The sequence below is a fragment of the Ranitomeya variabilis genome, chromosome 1, assembly GCF_051348905.1.
Source record: "Ranitomeya variabilis isolate aRanVar5 chromosome 1, aRanVar5.hap1, whole genome shotgun sequence".
Lineage (NCBI taxonomy): Eukaryota > Metazoa > Chordata > Amphibia > Anura > Dendrobatidae > Ranitomeya > Ranitomeya variabilis.
This window is the reverse complement of record NC_135232.1, coordinates 25,582,883-25,602,349: the sequence shown is the minus strand read 5'-3', so window position 1 is coordinate 25,602,349 and position 19,467 is coordinate 25,582,883. Positions and strand designations below refer to the sequence as shown.

Sequence of the window (19,467 nt, the reverse complement as noted above, 5' to 3'; positions counted from 1 at the left end):
TCAAGCCTCGCTTCATCGGTCCTTATAAGATTTTGGAAATCCTTAATCCAGTGTCCTTTCGTTTGGATCTTCCGGTGTCGTTTGCCATTCACAACGTGTTCCATAGGTCTTTGTTGCGGCGGTACGTTGTGCCTGTGGTTCCTTCTGTTGAGCCTCCTGCTCCGGTGTTGGTTGAGGGCGAGTTGGAGTACATGGTGGAGAAGATCTTGGATTCTCGTCTCTCTAGACGGAGGCTTCAGTATCTGGTCAAATGGAAGGGCTATGGTCAGGAGGATAATTCCTGGGTGGTCGCCTCTGATGTTCATGCGGCCGATTTGGTTCGTGCCTTTCACGCTGCTCATCCTGATCGCCCTGGTGGTCTTGGTGAGGGTTCGGTGACCCCTCCTTAAAGGGGGGGTACTGTTGTGAACTATACTTCTTGGCTCCCTCTTGTGGTCTCTAGTGGTATGGCACTGGGATTGTCTTTCCCCAGCTTTATACCCACCTGGTTCGTTAGGCCAGGGGTGTTGCTATTTAAACTTCCTGGATTCTTAGTCTGGTGCCTGGCATCGTTGTAATCAGTTCATTTCTGTTTGCTCCTGTCTGCTGGTCCTGGTTCTTTGCAAGATAAGCTAAGTCCTGCTTCCTTATTTTTTGTTTATCTGCATTGTTCTTATTTTTGTCCAGCTTGTACAAAATGTGATTCCTGATATTGCTGGAAGCTCTAGGGGGCTGATATTCTCCCCCCACACCGTTAGTCGGTTTGGGGGTTCTTGAATATTCAGCGTGGATATTTTGATAGGGTTTTTTGCTGACCGTATAAGTCATCTTCCTATATTCTGCTATTAGTCAGTGGGCCTCTCTTTGCTGAAACCTAGTTCATTCTTGCGTTTGTCTTTTCTTCTTACCTCACCGTTATTATTTGTTGGGGGCTTGTATTTAACTTTGGGGTCTTTTCTCTGGAGGCAAGAAAGGTCTTATTTTCCCTTATAGGGTTAGTTAGTTCTCCGGCTGGCGCGAGACGTCTAGAATCAACGTAGGTACGTTCCCCGGCTGCTGCTAGTTGTGTGCTAGGATCAGGTATACGGTCAGCCTAGTTACCACTTCCCTATGAGCTGGTTTTTTGTGTTTGCAGACTTCGCTGAAACCTCTGAGACCCTCTGCCATTGGGGTCATAACAGATAGGCCATCAATGCAAAAGTCTCGGCCATCCTCTTTAACTCTATGGGCCCAAAGAGTGAAAATTGCAAACCACTGTGCACCAGTCTATGATGGAAGTTGTCCACAGATGCAAAATCTCCAAGACTGGGAGAAGTGGACGTTGTGAGCCGCGCAGTCCATATGGCACTGGTCAGCCTATGGTGTGGCGTCCTTAGGAGTCATGGATGTTGCTGTAAAAAGATCCTCAGGTTGCAATCTCCAGAATTGTCACAGATTGGTGGCAGTGTAATAAAAATGTAGTCAGGAACAAATCAGCCAGGAATCGACAGGAAAGAGGATGACGTGGGAGAAAAGTCGGGATCGCAGCTAAGGATCAGAGCCCCAACTAGGTCAACTGGTAATGGGCGAACAATCCAGAAGATGAGACAGTAACACAGTCGGAGTCAATCAGGGGTCGATAGCAAGATGAAAGAGCTCAATAACAAGACCCAGGAATCGATATGAACCTCAATTAATAGCCAACGCCTTAATGCCTCCAAGCCTAACCTTCATCTTTGGGTGGTGGCTGCTTTAGCCTTCTCATGAAACTCTGGAGTCTCAGCTGAAGAGCTGCAAACCAAAAGCAACAAGACAGGAGCAAGAACCGGTGTAGAGGAATCGCCTATTTACCAGGACACTTGCGGGAACCATGGCCACTCGCTTAGATGCAGCACTAAAACGGGGTAACAGGTTGATGATCTCTTTTTCGATTGAACTAATGCGAATACTCCAAGGAATGGCCCCTGATGGACATTCCTAAGAAACCATCCTATGTACCTAGGATGTCCCTCCAATCGGTGGTCTGACCACCATGGCCAATGTCAACTGTAATAATTGGCACTAGTACTAGGAATTCACCCTGCCACTTTGTCCCCTGCAGGCTCGGCGAGGCTTTATTCAAAGTCACTATATAGTCAACAGCCAACCATGTCGAAAGCCCGAAAAAAAAACTTGATTGTCATCATGAGGTTCTAGCTCTTGGCCAAAGTCATTGTGGTCACCAGTGAGTTGTTAGTGCCCGATCCCAGGGAGGTTGCCCCTAATCTCTCCTCTCTCCGCCACGTAAGCAGGACAATTTATGTCCCAGTGATTACTACCCGCACTGTTTCCAGTCACCAGAGCTGTACAGGCGGCCAAACCCATGAGTTTTAGGTCAGTGGATCCCGACGATTTAGCAAAACCTCAAATCTACGCTAAATGGCGGATGGATTCATCAATGATGGATCTTGCCCAACAACTATCTGGTGCCTCCTCGCCTCAAGACTCTGTAATGGTTTCTGCTTTTAAGAACAGAGATTATTCACGGTGGATGGTATGAAAGTTTAATCAGACGGCGAGTTATACTTTGCCGTTGTGAATATTTCAGTATTTATTCTGGGAGATAAGGAGCTCGTGGAATGGCTATTCTAGACGTATGGAATAAATAGAAGCTTATCTCAGCGGAACAGCCCGGCCGAGACGATTACTCCTTATAGACACTGGATGCTGAGGATGCCGTCTGGTCGCGCTCACAGATAGTAGATATGAGCCTTTTCTGTTCTTGCTGATATTCCACAAAACTTCCATGAACTTCTGCCTGATACAAGCGAGAGTAGGTGAATCCAGCTCAGAGGCGGTCGGTGTCGGACACTTTGGGTACATGATAAAAAAAACACAAAAATTGAGCTTAACTTGAGTTGGTACACATGCAAAGGTTAAACGCATGTTCACATTGGCCACAAAACATTAAAACCTACAAGAGAAAAAAGTAAGCAAAAACCCTGATGTTTTTACATCAGGGCTTTTGCTTACTTTTTTCTCTTGTAGGTTTTAATACTTTGGGTACATGGCACATTTTGCTTTGGAGCCTCTAGCAATAGACAATACGGGTAAATGAGGCCATTCTTGGTTATTACGGTATCTTATGTGAGCGATATGTTATCAGGGTATTTCTAAATTGCTTGGGGATCTCCATTGCTCCGAGTCAACAAATAATGAGGCGCGTTGGATCCGCTCTGCACATGTTCTGCACATATTTGCACACAGGACGGCCTCGGAGAACGCTCCATATTCTGAGTCCATGAACCAGACGTTAAGTTAATCAATAACCCATTCCTATCGACACCGCGGAGCAGCTGTCAGGACAGGAGCAGTGATCTTTAGCACAGTCATCAGGAGCTATAAATACAAGGTGGGGCGCGAGGAAAGCAAATATCGCCCCATGGTGAATGGAGAATAAAACTGAGAAAACTCAGCACTTTAAGATAAAAAAAAGTCAACAAGAAGCAAAAGTCCTTCAAGGAAAGATAAAAATAAAATCTGCTTCCTCCTGGTGACTGTATGTCTGAGGTGGTCTGCGCGTTCATTGATACAGCAGGGTCTCTGCATTGTAGCAGCCTATGGGAATGTGTCCGCGGTATGATACTTGGCTTTACCTAAAGAGGTGCACATGTATGAGCATACCGCGGTTAGGCTATGATCACACAAAATGGTGTGAAAGAGAAAAAACATCAGGAGAAAGGGGCTCATGGTGACGGAGCAACTGTTAAAGATGTGAAGAATCAATCTGGTGAAAGGGATCAGAGAAGGATGAGAAGAATTGTTCTGATAAAAGGAAACAAAGAAGGTTGTGAAGAATAAAAAAAAATCAGAAAAGGATGTGGAGGAATAGTTGTAATGAAAGAAATTCCATAAAGATATGAAGAATCGTTCTGATAAAAAGATCAGAGGAGAATGCGAAGAATCAATCTGGTGAAAGAGGTCAGAGAAGGATGAAAAGAATTGTTCTGATAAAAGGGATCAAAGAAGGTTGTGAAGAATAGTTGTGATGAAAAAAATCAGAAGAGGGTGTGAAGAATCCTTCTGATATCAGAATCAGAAGAGAATGTGAAAAAATCATTCTGATGAAAAAAAAATCAGAATATGGTGTGAAGAATCTGAGAAAAGCATCAGGAGGAGGATGTGAAGAATCGCTCAGATTTTAAAAAATCAGAAACTGGTGTGAGGTATAGTTCTAATGAAAGGAATGCCATGAAGATATGAAGAATCGTTCTAATGAAAAGATCAGAGGAGAATGTGAAGAATCACTCTCAAGAAAGAATCAGAGGAGGGTGTTAAGAATCTGATGAAAGGATCAGAGGAGGAGGATAGGAAGAATCACTCTGATGAAAGGGATCAGAGAAAAATGTGACTAATTGTTCTAAAAAATAATCAAACAGGAGAGCAGAGGAGGATGTGGAGATCTGATGAAAGGACTCCTGCTGATGAAGAGGTCAGAGGAGGATGTGAAGAATAGTTCTGAATAAAAAAATCAGTGGAGGCTGTAACGAGTTGTTCTGATTAAAAGATCAGATGGAGATATGAAAAATCATTCTGATAAAAGGATCAGAGGAGGATCTGAAGAAAGTTTCCTTGGTTCACCCTGATCCTCTTATATCGGTGGTGGATAAGCCCTTTCTGTCAGGCTGGTGGAGGTGGAGTAATGTTGGAGGTGAAGGTTTTCTTGGCACATCCTGGTGGAGGTACAGTGCAGTAGTGGTGGGGTAAAGTGCACCCTGGCCTTCTGATACCTGTAGATGGATAAATATTCCTGTCGGGCTGGTGGAGGTGCAGTAATGTTGTAAGGGAAAAGTTTCTTAGCACACCCTGACTCCTCTGGTACCTGTTTGATGGATGATCCTTTCTACAAGGCTGGTGGAGGTGCTGTAATTCGGTGTGATAGTTTTCTTGGCACACCCTGGCTCCTCTGGTACCTGTGAATGGATGATCCCTTTCTATCTGGAAGATGAAAGTGGAGTAAAGGTGGGGAAGGGTTTCTTGGCGCACCCTGACTCTTCTGGTAATTGCACGACAGACGATCACAACTGTCAGGGTGGTGGAGGTGCTGTAATCCGGTGTGATAGTTTTCTTGGCACACCCTGGCTCCTGTGGTACCTGTGAATTGATGATCCCATTTTATCTGGAAGATGAAAGTGGAGTAAAGGTGGGGAAGGGTTTCTTGGCGCACCCAGACTCCTCTGGTAATTGTATGATAGACGATTCCTCCGGTCAGGGTGGTGGAGGTGCTGTGATCCGGTGTGATAGTTTTCTTGGCACACCCTGGCTCCTGTGGTACCTGTGAATTGATGATCCCATTTTATCTGGAAGATGAAAGTGGAGTAAAGGTGGGGAAGGGTTTCCTGGCGCACCCAGACTCCTCTGGTAATTGTATGATAGACGATTCCTCCGGTCAGGGTGGTGGAGGTGCTGTGATCCGGTGTGATAGTTTTCTTGGCACACCCTGGCTCCTCTGGTACCTGTGACTGGATGATCCTTTTCTATCCGGCAGATGAAGGTGGAGTAATGGTGGGGAAGTGTTTCTTGGTGAACCCTCACTCCTCTTATAATTTTATGATGGATTATATGATTCCTATAGTCAGGCTGGTGGAAATGCAGTAATATTGGAAGGGAAGGGTTTCTTGGTACAGCCTGACTCCTCTGGTACGTGTATGATGGACGATCCATTTCAATCAGGCAGGAGCAGGTGGAGTAATGGTCGGTAAAGTTTTCTAGGCGCACTCTGGCTCCTCTGGAACATGTGGATGGATGACTCCTTCCTGTCAGGATGGTGGAGATGCAGTAATGTTGGATGAGAAGGTTTTCTTGTCACACCCTGGTCCTCCCTGGTACCTGCAGGATGCAGGATCCCTCTTGTCAGGGTGGTGGAGGTGCAGTAATCCGGTGGGTTAGTTTTCTTGGAGCACCGTGACTTCTCCAATACTTGCCAATGGACATATGGACACTAGGACTCACCTAAGTGTGGTGGTCGTTCCTCCCTTTTGGCAGCTATTTATTTTATGGTAGACAGACAATGTCATATTCCTCAATGACTACGATATCACAGACTGCTTCCAGGAACATAACAGTGACTGAAGGTCCTGAAGGTCAAAGATGGTCCGATGTTCTACCAGTTAGGGGTCTCTAATAAAGTGGCCCTTCAGTGTATAATCTTCAGACATCGGCTTCTGAAAGCTGATAAGACATTTCCCTCAATGCTGCACTCGTCATTTCTGATCATATAACATAATGGTGGAGCATGAAGCTCCCGGATACAAGAGGCGATACATTGCACCAACCATGACATGTCCATATATCACCATCATCCATGGGTGAAGAGCTGCTGACTAAAAGCCACGAAAAATCAAACTTTGCGTGTACGTCTCCTGCTATGGGGGAAATTCCCGGGAGGACTTGTCTTCTGCCTTTTCTTGAGTAACCAAGTTGATAGTCGAGAGGAAGCAGAAGAGGGAAAATGCAGATCAAGAGCAAACCGCACGTAGAACGAGCTCTGTATGTAGAGATAGCGGAATGGAAAGTAATGATATGAGTCAGGTGGGGAAGGGGTGTCAGACCGGGGTGGCAGGAGTGTCAGACCGGGATGGCAGGGGAGAAGGGGTGTCAGACCGGGGTGGCAGGAGTGTCAGACCGGGATGGCAGGGGAGAAGGGGTGTCAGACCAGAGTGGCAGGGGATGAGGAGTGTCAGAACGGGGTGGCAGGGGAGAAGGGGTGTCAGACCGGGGTAGCAGGGGGTGAGGAGTGTCAGACTGGAGTGGCAGGGGGTGAGGGGTGTCAGACCGGGATGGCAGGGGAGAAGGGGTGTCAGACCAGAGTGGCAGGGGATGAGGAGTGTCAGAACGGGGTGGCAGGGGAGAAGGGGTGTCAGACCGGGGTAGCAGGGGGTGAGGAGTGTCAGACTGGAGTGGCAGGGGGTGAGGGGTGTCAGACCGGGATGGCAGGGGGTGAGGGGTGTCAGATCGGGGTGGCAGGGGGTGAGGGGTGTCAGACAAGGGTGGCAGGGGGTGAGGGGTGTCAGACCGGGATGGCAGGGGGTGAGGGGTGTCAGATTGGGATAGTGACAGGGGGTGAGGGGTGTCAGACCGGGGTGGCAGGGGGTGAGGGGTGTCAGACCGGGGTGGCAGGGGGTGAGGGGTGTCAGGCCGCGGTGGCAGGGGGTGAGGGGTGTCAGACCACGGTGGCAGGGGGTGAGGGGTGTCAGACCACGGTGGCAGGGGGTGAGGGGTGTCAGACCACGGTGGCAGGGGGTGAGGGGTGTCAGACCGGCATGGCAGGGGGTGAGGGGTGTCAGACCGGAGTGGCAGGGGAGAACGGGTGTCAGACCGGGGTGGCAGGGGTGTCAGACTGGAGTGGCAGGGGGTGAGGGGTGTCAGACTGGGATGGCAGGGGGTGAGGGGTGTCAGATCGGAGTGGCAGGGGAGAACGGGTGTCAGACCGGGGTGGCAGGGGGTGAGGGGTGTCAGACTGCAGTGGCAGGGGGTGAGGGGTGTCAGACCGGGATGACAGGGGGTGAGGGTTGTCAGATCGGGGTGGCAGGGAGTGAGGGGTGTCAGACCGGGATGGTGGTGGGGGGGTGCCAGATCGGGATGGCAGGGTCTTACCACGGGAGATAATTCAGGAGTCTCCCTCCAGAAATAACAAGACTTACACTAGTACAGAGACCACACTGATCCATCTGAATGGACACCACCGCTCCATTCAGACAAGGCATTGCAGAGCCCAGTCCTCGGGATCAGTGGGGCCAGCCAGAGAAGCAGCCCATGGTGCCAGTCAGAGAAGCCGCCCATGGTGCCAGTCAGAGAAGCCGCCCATGGTGCCAGTCAGAGAAGCCGCTCATGGTGCCAGTCAGAGAAGCCGCTCATGGTGCCAGTCACAGGAGCTGTCCATGGTGCCAGAGAAGCCGCCCATGGTGCCAGTCAGTGAAGCTGCCCATGGTGCCAGCCAGAGAAGCCACCCATAGTGCCAGTCAGAGAATCCGCCCATGGTGCCAGTCAGAGAATCCGCCCATGGTGCCAGTCAGAGAAGCCGCCCATGGTGCCAGTCAGAGAAGCCGCCCATGGTGCCAGTCAGAGAAGCCGCTCATTGTGCCAGTCATAGGAGCCACCCATGGTGCCAGTCAGAGAAACCGCCCTTGGTGCCAGTCAGAGAAGCCGCCTATGGTGCTAATCAGAGAAGCTGCCCATGGTGCGAGTCAGAGAAGCCGCCCTTGGTGCCAGTCAGAGAAGCCGACCATGGTGCCAGCCAGAGAAGCAGCCCATGGTGCCAGTCAGAGAAGCCACCCATGGTGCCAGTCAAAGAAGCCGCTCATGGTGCCAGTCAGAGAAGCCGCTCATTGTGCCAGTCATAGGAGCCACCCATGGTGCCAGTCAGAGAAACCGCCCTTGGTGCCAGTCAGAGAAGCCGCCTATGGTGCTAATCAGAGAAGCTGCCCATGGTGCCAGTCAGAGAAGCCGCCCTTGGTGCCAGTCAGAGAAGCCGCCCATGGTGCCAGTCAGAGAAGCCGCTCATGGTGCCAGTCATAGGAGCTGTCCATGGTGCCAGAGAAGCCGCCCATGGTGCTAGTCAGTGAAGCTGCCCATGGTGCCAGCCAGAGAAGCCACCCATGGTGTCAGTCAGAGAATCCGCCCATGGTGCCAGTCAGAGAATCCGCCCATGGTGCCAGTCAGAGAAGCCGCCCATGGTGCCAGTCAGAGAAGCCGCCCATGGTGCCAGTCAGAGAAGCCGACCATGGTGCCAGCCAGAGAAGCAGCCCATGGTGCCAGTCAGAGAAGCCACCCATGGTGCCAGTCAAAGAAGCCGCCCATGGTGCCAGTGATAGGAGCCGCTCATGGTGCCAGTCAGAGAAGCCGCTCATTGTGCCAGTCATAGGAGCCACCCATGGTGCCAGTCAGAGAAACCGCCCTTGGTGCCAGTCAGAGAAGCCGCCTATGGTGCTAATCAGAGAAGCTGCCCATGGTGCCAGTCAGAGAAGCCGCCCATGGTGCCAGTCAGAGAAGCCGCCCATGGTGCCAGTCAGAGAAGCCGCCCATGGTGCCAGTCAGAGAAGCCGCTCATGGTGCCAGTCATAGGAGCTGTCCATGGTGCCAGAGAAGCCGCCCATGGTGCCAGTCAGAGAAGCCGCCTATGGTGCTAATCAGAGAAGCTGCCCATGGTGCCAGTCAGAGAAGCCGCCCATGGTGCCAGTCAGAGAAGCCGCCCATGGTGCCAGTCAGAGAAGCCGCCCATGGTGCCAGTCAGAGAAGCCGCTCATGGTGCCAGTCATAGGAGCTGTCCATGGTGCCAGAGAAGCCGCCCATGGTGCCAGTCAGAGAAGCCGCCCATAGTGTCAGTCAAAGAAGCCGCCCATGGTGCCAGTGATAGGAGCCGCCCATGGTGCCAGTGATAGGAGCCGCCCATGGTGCCAGTCAGAGAAGCCGCCCATGGTGCCAGTGATAGGAGCCGCCCATGGTGCCGGTGATAGGAGCCGCCCATGGTGCCAGTGATAGGAGCCGCCCATGGTGCCAGTGGTAGGAGCCGCCCATGGTGCCGGTGATAGGAGCCGCCCATGGTGCCAGTGGTAGGAGCCGCCCATGGTGCCAGTGATAGGAGCCGCCCATGGTGCCGGTGATAGGAGCCCCCCGGAGCCAGTGGTAGGAGCCGCCCAGACCCCAGCATGCAGTGACCTCCTGCACCAGGTTGAGCTTATTTACTGCATCTCCCGTCACCCACATGATGTCGTCCCCATGACGTACTGCCCAGGGTCTGGTGCGGGGGCCTCACTTGCCCCCCATATGTTGGAGCCTGAGTGCACATAAAGGCCTACGGTCTCTAACTGTGAAGGGTTAAGGACTTTCTTTCTTCGAGATCGTCCTCCCGACCTTCTATGAATTGCTATATATACCCTGAGCTATCCGTCTGGGCAGGAGAGGCGGCCGGCGATAACCATACATTACGTTCTGACGAGCCATTAAAGGCCTGGAAACACGTCAGGATCAATTCCGCGACCGCATTATCACACACAATGGCGGAGCGGAAGCTTTACATTGTGGTAATTGTGTCATGAGACTCTCGGCTGGAGACGGGGGGGATGGAGCGGCCGAGCACCAGGGTCTCCCTCTAATGGAGCAGACTTCTACCACGGTCCCGCGAGGTTATCGATTTCCAGTTGGAGGCTTCATCATCTCGTATCGAGGAGGAAACATGCAACAGTGGTTTCATTACAAGCGATTACAGGACGTCCATCCTCTCCATAGAGAGGGGGCAAAAAATTCTGTGTGAGCCCCCGTCCCACCTGCAGCCATATATAAAAGAGCACGGCCTCTTCATTACTGGATAGACTCACCAACATAGAGGATAGGTCCAGCACCTAAAGTGCTGGAGGACCAGGGCATGTACCCCTAAGACTTCTCTCTAATTAAATTCCATTATAACATTTCAGCAGGCGGCCGCCCTATCTATTCTGTGCACAGAAGTCGTGGGGAAGGGTAACGTGAGCGACCCGGCTTGCAGACTGTAGAAAAGTTCGGGACTCACCATCGCTATTTCCCCAAGTCCAAGCTGTGCCCGTCCCAATGTCTGCCAGGCCTCTACAAACTTTGGGTCCCTGCTGACTGCGGTTTCTGCGGCTTGTACTGCTGGGAAGATTTCCTGAAGAAACAGAAGAGACTGGAAGAAAAAAAAAGAAAAGAACAATAAAAGTTTCAACATTGTTTGAAAAAGTTACAAAACTTTATTTGTTTTGAGGACGAGAGTTATTATAGAGAGGGGGGGGCGAAAATAAGTTGTCTTTTTAGGCACTGATGGTTTTAAAATAATAAATGGAAGCAAACTCAGCTTTCCAGCCCGTTGCTCTGAAAGTCTGCTCAGAAGTTACAGGAGCGCTGCAGACAGTGATTAGCTGCAGCGGTCAGGTGACAGAGATGGCGCACACCTCTGGATCGGTGGGGATAAGGCGAGTATGGCTCCATATATTATTTTAAGACCATCAATGCCTAAACAAAGAAACAAATTGGGGTATGGGACGGTTAATAGCCCTCCATTTGTGACAGATTGCAGAATAACATTTTAGGAACTCTACAAACATGTGATTTATTGCATCGTGGGGGCGAACAGGGAACTCGAAACTGTAAAAAAAGAAGAAGTTTGGAGGATTGTGTGGAGGGAAGGTCTGATAATAACAGTGGTCACCTGACGGAACGCAGAGCTATTTATAGGAAGGTTCCGCTCTCGCGCCCCTCTGCAGCAAAAGTGATGACCCCAAATCATCATTTGCTTTTTTTCTGACCTTTCCTTTTTGTCTCAATAGATATATTGCAGTTTTCTAATCAAAATAGAACACAAAGTCAAAATCGGACTTTATTTATTTATTTTTTAACCATTTAAGCACAAAGAGTTGCACCAAATTCTAAATACATTGAAACAAATCTTGAGTCTTTCAAAAGAGCAGCAAATGATGAATCAGGGAAAACATCTGGAAACCCCCAAACGCAGCCGACAAACAGGCGAACACTTATGTAATAACCAATGAGCCATGTGTTGTAGAATCAAGTAAAAAAAAAAAGTAATAACGGAAAAATATGAAAAGCTCTACAACTTTCTAATATACTTTGTTTCCATTCTTTAGCATTTTGAAGATCTCTGCTTGCTGTTAGTAAATGAGCTCATTCTACAGACGCAGTAATCCTGTATATATCTAGTCCTGCTCTCAGCTGATACAATGTATCCAGTGCAGACAATGCTCTGTGACTCCAGACTGATACAATGTATCCAGAGCGGACAATGCTCTGTGACTACAGACTGATACAATGTATCCAGTGCAGACAATGCTCTGTGACTCCAGACTGATACAATGTATCCAGTGCAGACAATGCTCTGTGACTCCAGACTGATACAATGTATCCAGAGCGGACAATGCTCTGTGACTACAGACTCATACAATGTATCCAGTGCAGACAATGCTCTGTGACTCCAGACTGATACAATGTATCCAGTGCAGACAATGCTCTGTGACTCCAGACTGATACAATGTATCCAGTGCAGACAATGCTCTGTGACGCCAGACTGATACAATGTATCCAGTGCAGACAATGCTCTGACTCCACACTGATACAGTGTATCCAGTGCAGACAATGCTCTGTGACTCCAGACTGATACAATGTATCCAGTGCAGACAATGCTCTGTGACTCCAGACTGATACAATGAATCCAGTGCGGACAATGCTCTGTGACTCCAGACTGATACAATGTATCCAGTGCAGACAATGCTCTGTGACGCCAGACTGATACAATGAATCCAGAGCGGACAATGCTCTGTGACTCCAGACTGATACAATGTATCCAGTGCAGACAATGCTCTGTGACGCCAGACTGATACAATGTATCCAGAGCGGACAATGCTCTGTGACTACAGACTCATACAATGTATCCAGTGCAGACAATGCTCTGTGACTCCAGACTGATACAATGTATCCAGTGCAGACAATGCTCTGTGACTCCAGACTGATACAATGTATCCAGTGCAGACAATGCTCTGTGACGCCAGACTGATACAATGTATCCAGTGCAGACAATGCTCTGACTCCACACTGATACAGTGTATCCAGTGCAGACAATGCTCTGTGACTCCAGACTGATACAATGTATCCAGTGCAGACAATGCTCTGTGACTCCAGACTGATACAATGAATCCAGTGCGGACAATGCTCTGTGACTCCAGACTGATACAATGTATCCAGTGCAGACAATGCTCTGTGACGCCAGACTGATACAATGAATCCAGAGCGGACAATGCTCTGTGACTACAGACTGATACAATGTATCCAGTGCAGACAATGCTCTGTGACTCCAGACTGATACAATGTATCCAGTGCAGACAATGCTCTGTGACTCCAGACTGATACAATGTATCCAGTGCAGACAATGCTCTGACTCCACACTGATACAGTGTATCCAGTGCAGACAATGCTCTGTGACTCCAGACTGATACAATGTATCCAGAGCGGACAATGCTCTGTGACTACAGACTGATACAATGTATCCAGTGCAGACAATGCTCTGTGACTCCAGACTGATACAATGTATCCAGTGCAGACAATGCTCTGTGACTCCAGACTGATACAATGTATCCAGTGCAGACAATGCTCTGACTCCACACTGATACAGTGTATCCAGTGCATACAATGCTCTGTGACTCCAGACTGATACAATGAATCCAGAGCAGACAATGCTCTGTGACTCCAGACTGATACAATGTATCCAGTGCAGACAATGCTCTGTGACTCCAGACTGATACAATGAATCCAGTGCGGACAATGCTCTGTGACTCCAGACTGATACAATGTATCCAGTGCAGACAATGCTCTGTGACGCCAGACTGATACAATGAATCCAGAGCGGACAATGCTCTGTGACTACAGACTGATACAATGTATCCAGTGCAGACAATGCTCTGTGACTGCAGACTGATACAATGAATCCAGAGCGGACAATGCTCTGTGACTACAGACTGATACAATGTATCCAGTGCGGACAATGCTCTGTGACTACAGACTGATACAATGTATCCAGTGCAGACAATGCTCTGTGACTCCAGACTGATACAATGAATCCAGAGCGGACAATGCTCTGTGACTACAGACTGATACAATGTAGCCAGTGCAGACAATGCTCTGTGACTCCAGACTGATACAATGAATCCAGAGCGGACAATGCTCTGTGACTCCAGACTGATACAATGTAGCCAGTGCAGACAATGCTCTGTGACTCCAGACTGATACAATGTATCCAGTGGTGCAGACAATGCTCTGTGACTCCAGACTGATACAATGTATCCAGTGGTGCAGACAATGCTCTGTGACTCCACACTGATACACTGTATCCAGTGGGCAGCACGGTGGCGCAGTGGTTAGCACAGCAGCCTTGCAGCGCTGAAGTCCTGGGTTCTAATCCCACCCAGGACAACATCTGCAAAGAGTTTGTATGTTCTCTCCGTGTTTGCGTGGGTTTCCTCCAGGTACTCCAGTTTCCTCCCACATTCCAAAGACATACTGATAGGGAATTTAGATTATGAGCCCCATTGGGGACAGTGATGATAATGTGTGCAAACTGTAAAGCGCTGCGGAATATGTTAGTGCTATATAAAGATTATTATTATAGTGCAGACAATGCTCTGTGAGCCAAAACATCCCAGGCTCCAGACTGATACATTGTAACAATCCAGCAGAGAGATCAGTGCACCTGCTGTTGAAGTGTTCCGCTCACAGAGCATTGTCTACACAAGATACAATTGAGTTGAGAGTTGCTGGAGGAGTCATGAACTACATGGTCACTGATTAGTTTAATTAAAAGGGATCAGTCTTCAGTTTTGCTCTTATTTTGTTCTCATTAGTCGTATTACGTTTTTTATCTTTTTTAAAACCTCCTAATGGTTCCAAAGATATGGGCCTTTTTATTCAGAGCTCATTTTTATGGTCTTTATAAGTGGGTGGTGCTCACAGAGTAATTATGCAGAGCAGTATAAGGACACGCCCCAGAGGATCCTGGCTGTAATGCCCACCTGGTAAAGACCATAAAAACTAGCATATTGTGCAAGCTAAATAAACAGGAGCATTTTTAAAAAGAAAGAATATGTTACTAAAGGCAGCAGCCAGACTAAAATAAGATAAAAAATTATTCCCCTTTAAAGAGTTCTGTAGGAAAAAAAATGTCAAAATAAATAAATGTATAAAACACTCATTTTTAGTAACAAAGGCTAATTTTGCCTAGACGAGAGCCTTCCGTCCTGGTACTCGGTTATAGAAATGTAAAAAAACAAAATAAAAATAAACAAGTTGCATGTCACTATATATATATATTAAGCATTGGTTTCTTGCAGCATTAAGCTCCAGAGCTGGAATCTGACATGACATTTTTAGGAAGTTTGTACATTGTCGCACCAGAGGAAGGCGTTTGTTGTGTTCTATATGATTATATGTGCATAGTAAGTAGGTTGGCCACATTGCAGTTCTTAATCCATAGTCCTGAGCAGAAGCGCAGGAAGACGGCAGCGAGCACAAAAAGTATATTGGTCCCTTGATTTCTAGCAGCTCATCACAGGGTGACCCTGTAATTTACAAAATTATAAAAATTATTGAAATCTGTAGAAATTATTGCAAATTCACACAGTAGGAAGCTGCTTTACAGCTGGGGGTGGACCTAAAATCTACTGCCCCGCCCCCGAGGAGCAGCAAAGGTTACATATATAGAAAATCCTAATCTGTTGCTAAAACCCAACCTATAAAAATACTATAATATGTGCTATTTGAGCATGCGGAGCTGATAGAACCCATGGGGTGTAGAGTATTAGACACATAGACTTGTAAAAGCTGTAAGTTCCGGAGGACAGTCAGCTTACATTAAAGCAATGGGTCTATTTGAAGTAGCCTTTACTTTACCATTATTATATCTTTATGCATCAGGTTCCTTTCTGCATTAACTTTGCATTATTTTTCTGCCACGGCACAGCCAGCAGAGGGTTGTGCACCCTAGTAATGAATGGGGAGCATGTTGTACCCCTCACACGGTGCAACGGTAAAAGGTAAGTACTCCATAATTCCGCTCTGGTTGTTGTAGCTCAGTGCTACAGTCCATCAGATGCGTTTCATATCTTCAGATTCCCTTGCGGTGGACTCTTTACAGAGTGGAAACTCTGACTTTGGCTACAGATTAGTAAATTACCAGTAAATCATTACTGATGGAAATTTTAGGAATTTCCATCTCAGACTATAAAACCCGAAATAAAAGTGACCTGTAGCTCCGGATCAGATAAATGGCAATATAGTAGGTGGGGGAAGCACCATGAGTCCGGTTACTAAAAACTCAGGAGATAAGGGGGTATAATGGTGGGAACTTATAAGATATACAAAAGAAATCCAAATGCCCCCCCCCTTCCCCCCGTTACTAATTAAGTTTATTAGTAAAATTTACAAACTTCAATAAATCAAACAAGAAAAATGTAAATTGTTGAACACAACTAATATACCGTGAGATTTCTCAAAATTTACAACAAAATGTCACTTTTACTGATTACTGCAGTCTCAGGATTATTTACCCCCTACATAGAAAACCTCATGGTAGCAGACATTTTTCCTAAGGCAAGTAATCAAGAGTGTTACGGAACCCCCCCAGCACCCAGAATATGTTGTGCAGTTATATGTATGTATAATAGGTTCCATGTGAGATGCATGTCCCTAATGCATCAGTCCACAGGCTGCGCCCCTGGGCAGAGAGGACAAGATATCCCCCTTCTGACCTCCCCCACCTTTGTAATTCCCACAGTAAATATCGGCAGGCTCCGGCCACCTGCGGCTATTGTAATGAATGTCTGGCCTGCCGCTTTTCAATTGGCCTGCCCTCTGTATCTGTGTGATATACTGTATATTCTGTGTCCTGTGAGTAAAGCGTTGTCACACTGGAAATACGTGGAGATGCAGTGATCTTTTATATGCGCCCATGTATCCAAGCAATTCCAGCCAGCGTCCTTCATTCAGACTCCAGCCAAAGCAGAGTGGACCTCCTGAAACACGGGGTGGTACTGAAAGAGGTACTCCAGCATGGTAGACCCCGTTACAAAGAGACTAACCAATCAGGAGATAAAACTCATCAAATACCCGGACTGGCCAGGGGGTTTGTTGCATTTAAGAAATATGGCTAAGTCAATGGAGGCACTGTAAGTGCATACTAAACACTAAGGTCCTCCATGCCCCAAAATGTCACCTCTACAGACTTAAAAGCACAAGAAACGTTGCCTCCAATAAACTCAAAACCACAGAAATAAGCCACAGAATTTCTGGGTTTTTCTAATGTGGAGGGATGAAACAAAACTGGAACTTTTTAGGTCTGTGGATCAGATATATGACTGGAGGAGGAAGAATGAAGGAAATGCTGAAAAAAACACTCTGCCTACAGTGAAGTATGGCGGAGGCACGGTGAGTTCTGCAGTGAAACAAGGCAAATGCTTGGTGATGTCTACAGTGAAGCATGGTGGGGTCTCAGCGATGTTTACAGTGAAGCACTTTGGAGGCTTGGTGAGTATTCTACAGTGAAACATGGCGGATGCTCGGTGATGTTTACAGTGAAGCATGGTGGATGCTCGGTAACGTCTACAGTGAAGCATGGCAGGGGCTCGGTGATGTCTACAGTGAAGTAGGGCAAAGGCTCAGTTATGTCTACAGTGAAGCATGGCAGAGATTCTGTTATGACTACAGTTAAGCATGATGGGGGCTCTGTGATGTGTACAGTGAAGCATGGCGGTGGCATGGTGATGTCTACAGTGAAGCATGGTGGTGTCTTGGTGATGTCTACAGTGAAGCATGGCGGATGCTCAGTGATGTCTACAGTGAAGCATGGCGGGGGCTCGGTGATGTCTACAGTGAAGCATGGCGGGGGCTCGGTGATGTCTACAGTGAAGCATGGCAGTGGCTAGGTGATATCTACAATGAAGCACGGTGAGTACTTAGTGATATTCAGAGTGATTCATGGCGGGGGCTCGGTAATGTCAACTGTGAAGCATGTCAAGGGCTTTGTGATGCTCTAGTGCCACTTTGCTTCCTCTTGCACTGGAAATCTGCAACATCTGAAGGTCAAGATGGATCCTACGATAAAACGTCATGTCTTCTGTGGGGAATCCTAAACATGGGCATCGTTGGACCTTCCAATGCACACTGGACAGTCTACCAAGGCTTGGTTTCAAAAGAAGTCCTGGAAAATTCTGGAGTGGTCGCCTGAATTCACCTGGCTTGAATCTCATAGAAAATATCTGTTGGGATTTGAAGAAGGCAGAACATTGCCCATGAGGAATGGGCTAAATTCCTCAGAAACGTTGCTGCCAGAAGCTGGTGTCTGACTACGTATCCTGCCGGCAGCAGGTCATAACAGCCAGAGTGGTTTCAGTAAGTAAAAAAGAAACTGGTCAAGAGGGGGTGGATAATATGGAGACAGCAGTAATCAGTAAAAGTGGCATTTTGTGCAGGATATTGAGAAACCTTTTGTTATATTTGTTGTGAATTCCATAATAGCTCCCAGAACGTGAGTTTAGAGGATTGTATACTATGTCTGGCATTCAGCTGGAAAGGACACGTGTGAGGTGAGGCTAGTCAGTCTGCGGCCAATCAGAATTTTGGTAAATACTCCCGACATTGCTGTTGGTTGGCTGACTGGCAAGGTACCTCTCAAGATGCTCCGCCCACATGTCCTTATTAGCTGAATGACAGTCCTAGTTATTTCCCACAGATGCTTTTGAGAGTCCAAATACACATTAATAAAAGTATTGCCGGTGTGGGAACTTGGGTCACATTCCCAAATGTGCAAACAATTGCTAAACTCCAAACGATCCTCGACTCGTATGGAAATAATCAGTTTTTGGATTTTCCTCGCACACAAGTTCTCGGCTCCTCCAGTTTATATAACGTCAGAATTAGAGAAAAATATTAGTATATAAAGAAATAACATTAACATTTAGAAAAAAAATTAACGAGAAACATTAATGAAAGCCACAAGAAAAATGTGGTAGATATGAGACAAAGTGTAAAAATGTCTCGTTATTGCAGGACGTGGTTGGAAATTACCCTGAAACAGAAAAGTGGAACCGCAGATAAAACATGTCTACATGATAAGTGAAAATCACAACCCTTTCTCTTTTTTTTTTTCTCCTATCTATCTTTACGGGAACGTATAATCAAATAATTATATTTTTTGTACATTTTATCAGAGAAGGAAATTTCTATCAAAATTCCAGATTTCACAATAGAGCGAACAATTGATTGACACTTTCTGCTTTCTGTGGATCACTTCCCAGCTTTGGTGTGTAGACTGAGACAGAATGAACAGAGTCATTTCATTAAAGAGTCATCTTTATTAGCGGGGGGAAAGGCCGTACTCCATCACTTCTCGAAGATTGTAACAATTGATCACAATTCTCTAGGGACTTCCAATCATTGCAGCTGCCATAAAGTGCAATCTATGCCACACTGTCTACTAGACGGAAAAGATGTCGTCAATATAGCTTCCATATACAGGAAAAATTTCCGTTAAGTCACGCTCCTTTATTGGGAATGTCTAAAAACATTCTAAATGTGGCGCAAGGTGTGAAGGACGGAAATTTGGCACATGCAGCTTAGTAAATCAGCCCCACAATACCCCGCGAGAGGCAGCTCTGTACGATAAGAAGGTGATCAACGACAATACATGAGCAAAGTGGAATAACACGGCCGGCTCCACAAGACGAGAACATTTTAGGCAATAATATATTAAAGTGATTTGGAACAAGGAGGTGATAAAAGTCGAGACAATAACAGCCGGGTAAAACCAATCTCTGCTCTGGATTAAGAGGGCTGTAAATCTGGAAATGCGAGAGCTGTCGTCTCTGGCAGTAACTCGATAATCAGTATTCGCTAACGTCTCCAGATTAAAGCTACAATAGATCACATCTACAGCGGCATCGGTGGCAGCGCAGCAGTACC

At 47.4% G+C, this 19,467-nt stretch overlaps 1 protein-coding gene across 2 annotated transcripts in view; it reads right to left on the bottom strand.

The window, feature by feature from the left end:
* Nucleotides 1–19,467, bottom strand: part of TTC33 (tetratricopeptide repeat domain 33) — a 170,190-nt gene that overhangs the window by 27,661 nt on the left and 123,062 nt on the right. For both annotated transcript variants that reach the window (XM_077281442.1, XM_077281436.1), the window contains one exon: nucleotides 10,505–10,636. In XM_077281442.1, coding sequence (XP_077137557.1) covers nucleotides 10,505–10,636 — 132 coding nt within the window. The remainder of the gene's footprint in view (nucleotides 1–10,504; nucleotides 10,637–19,467) is intronic.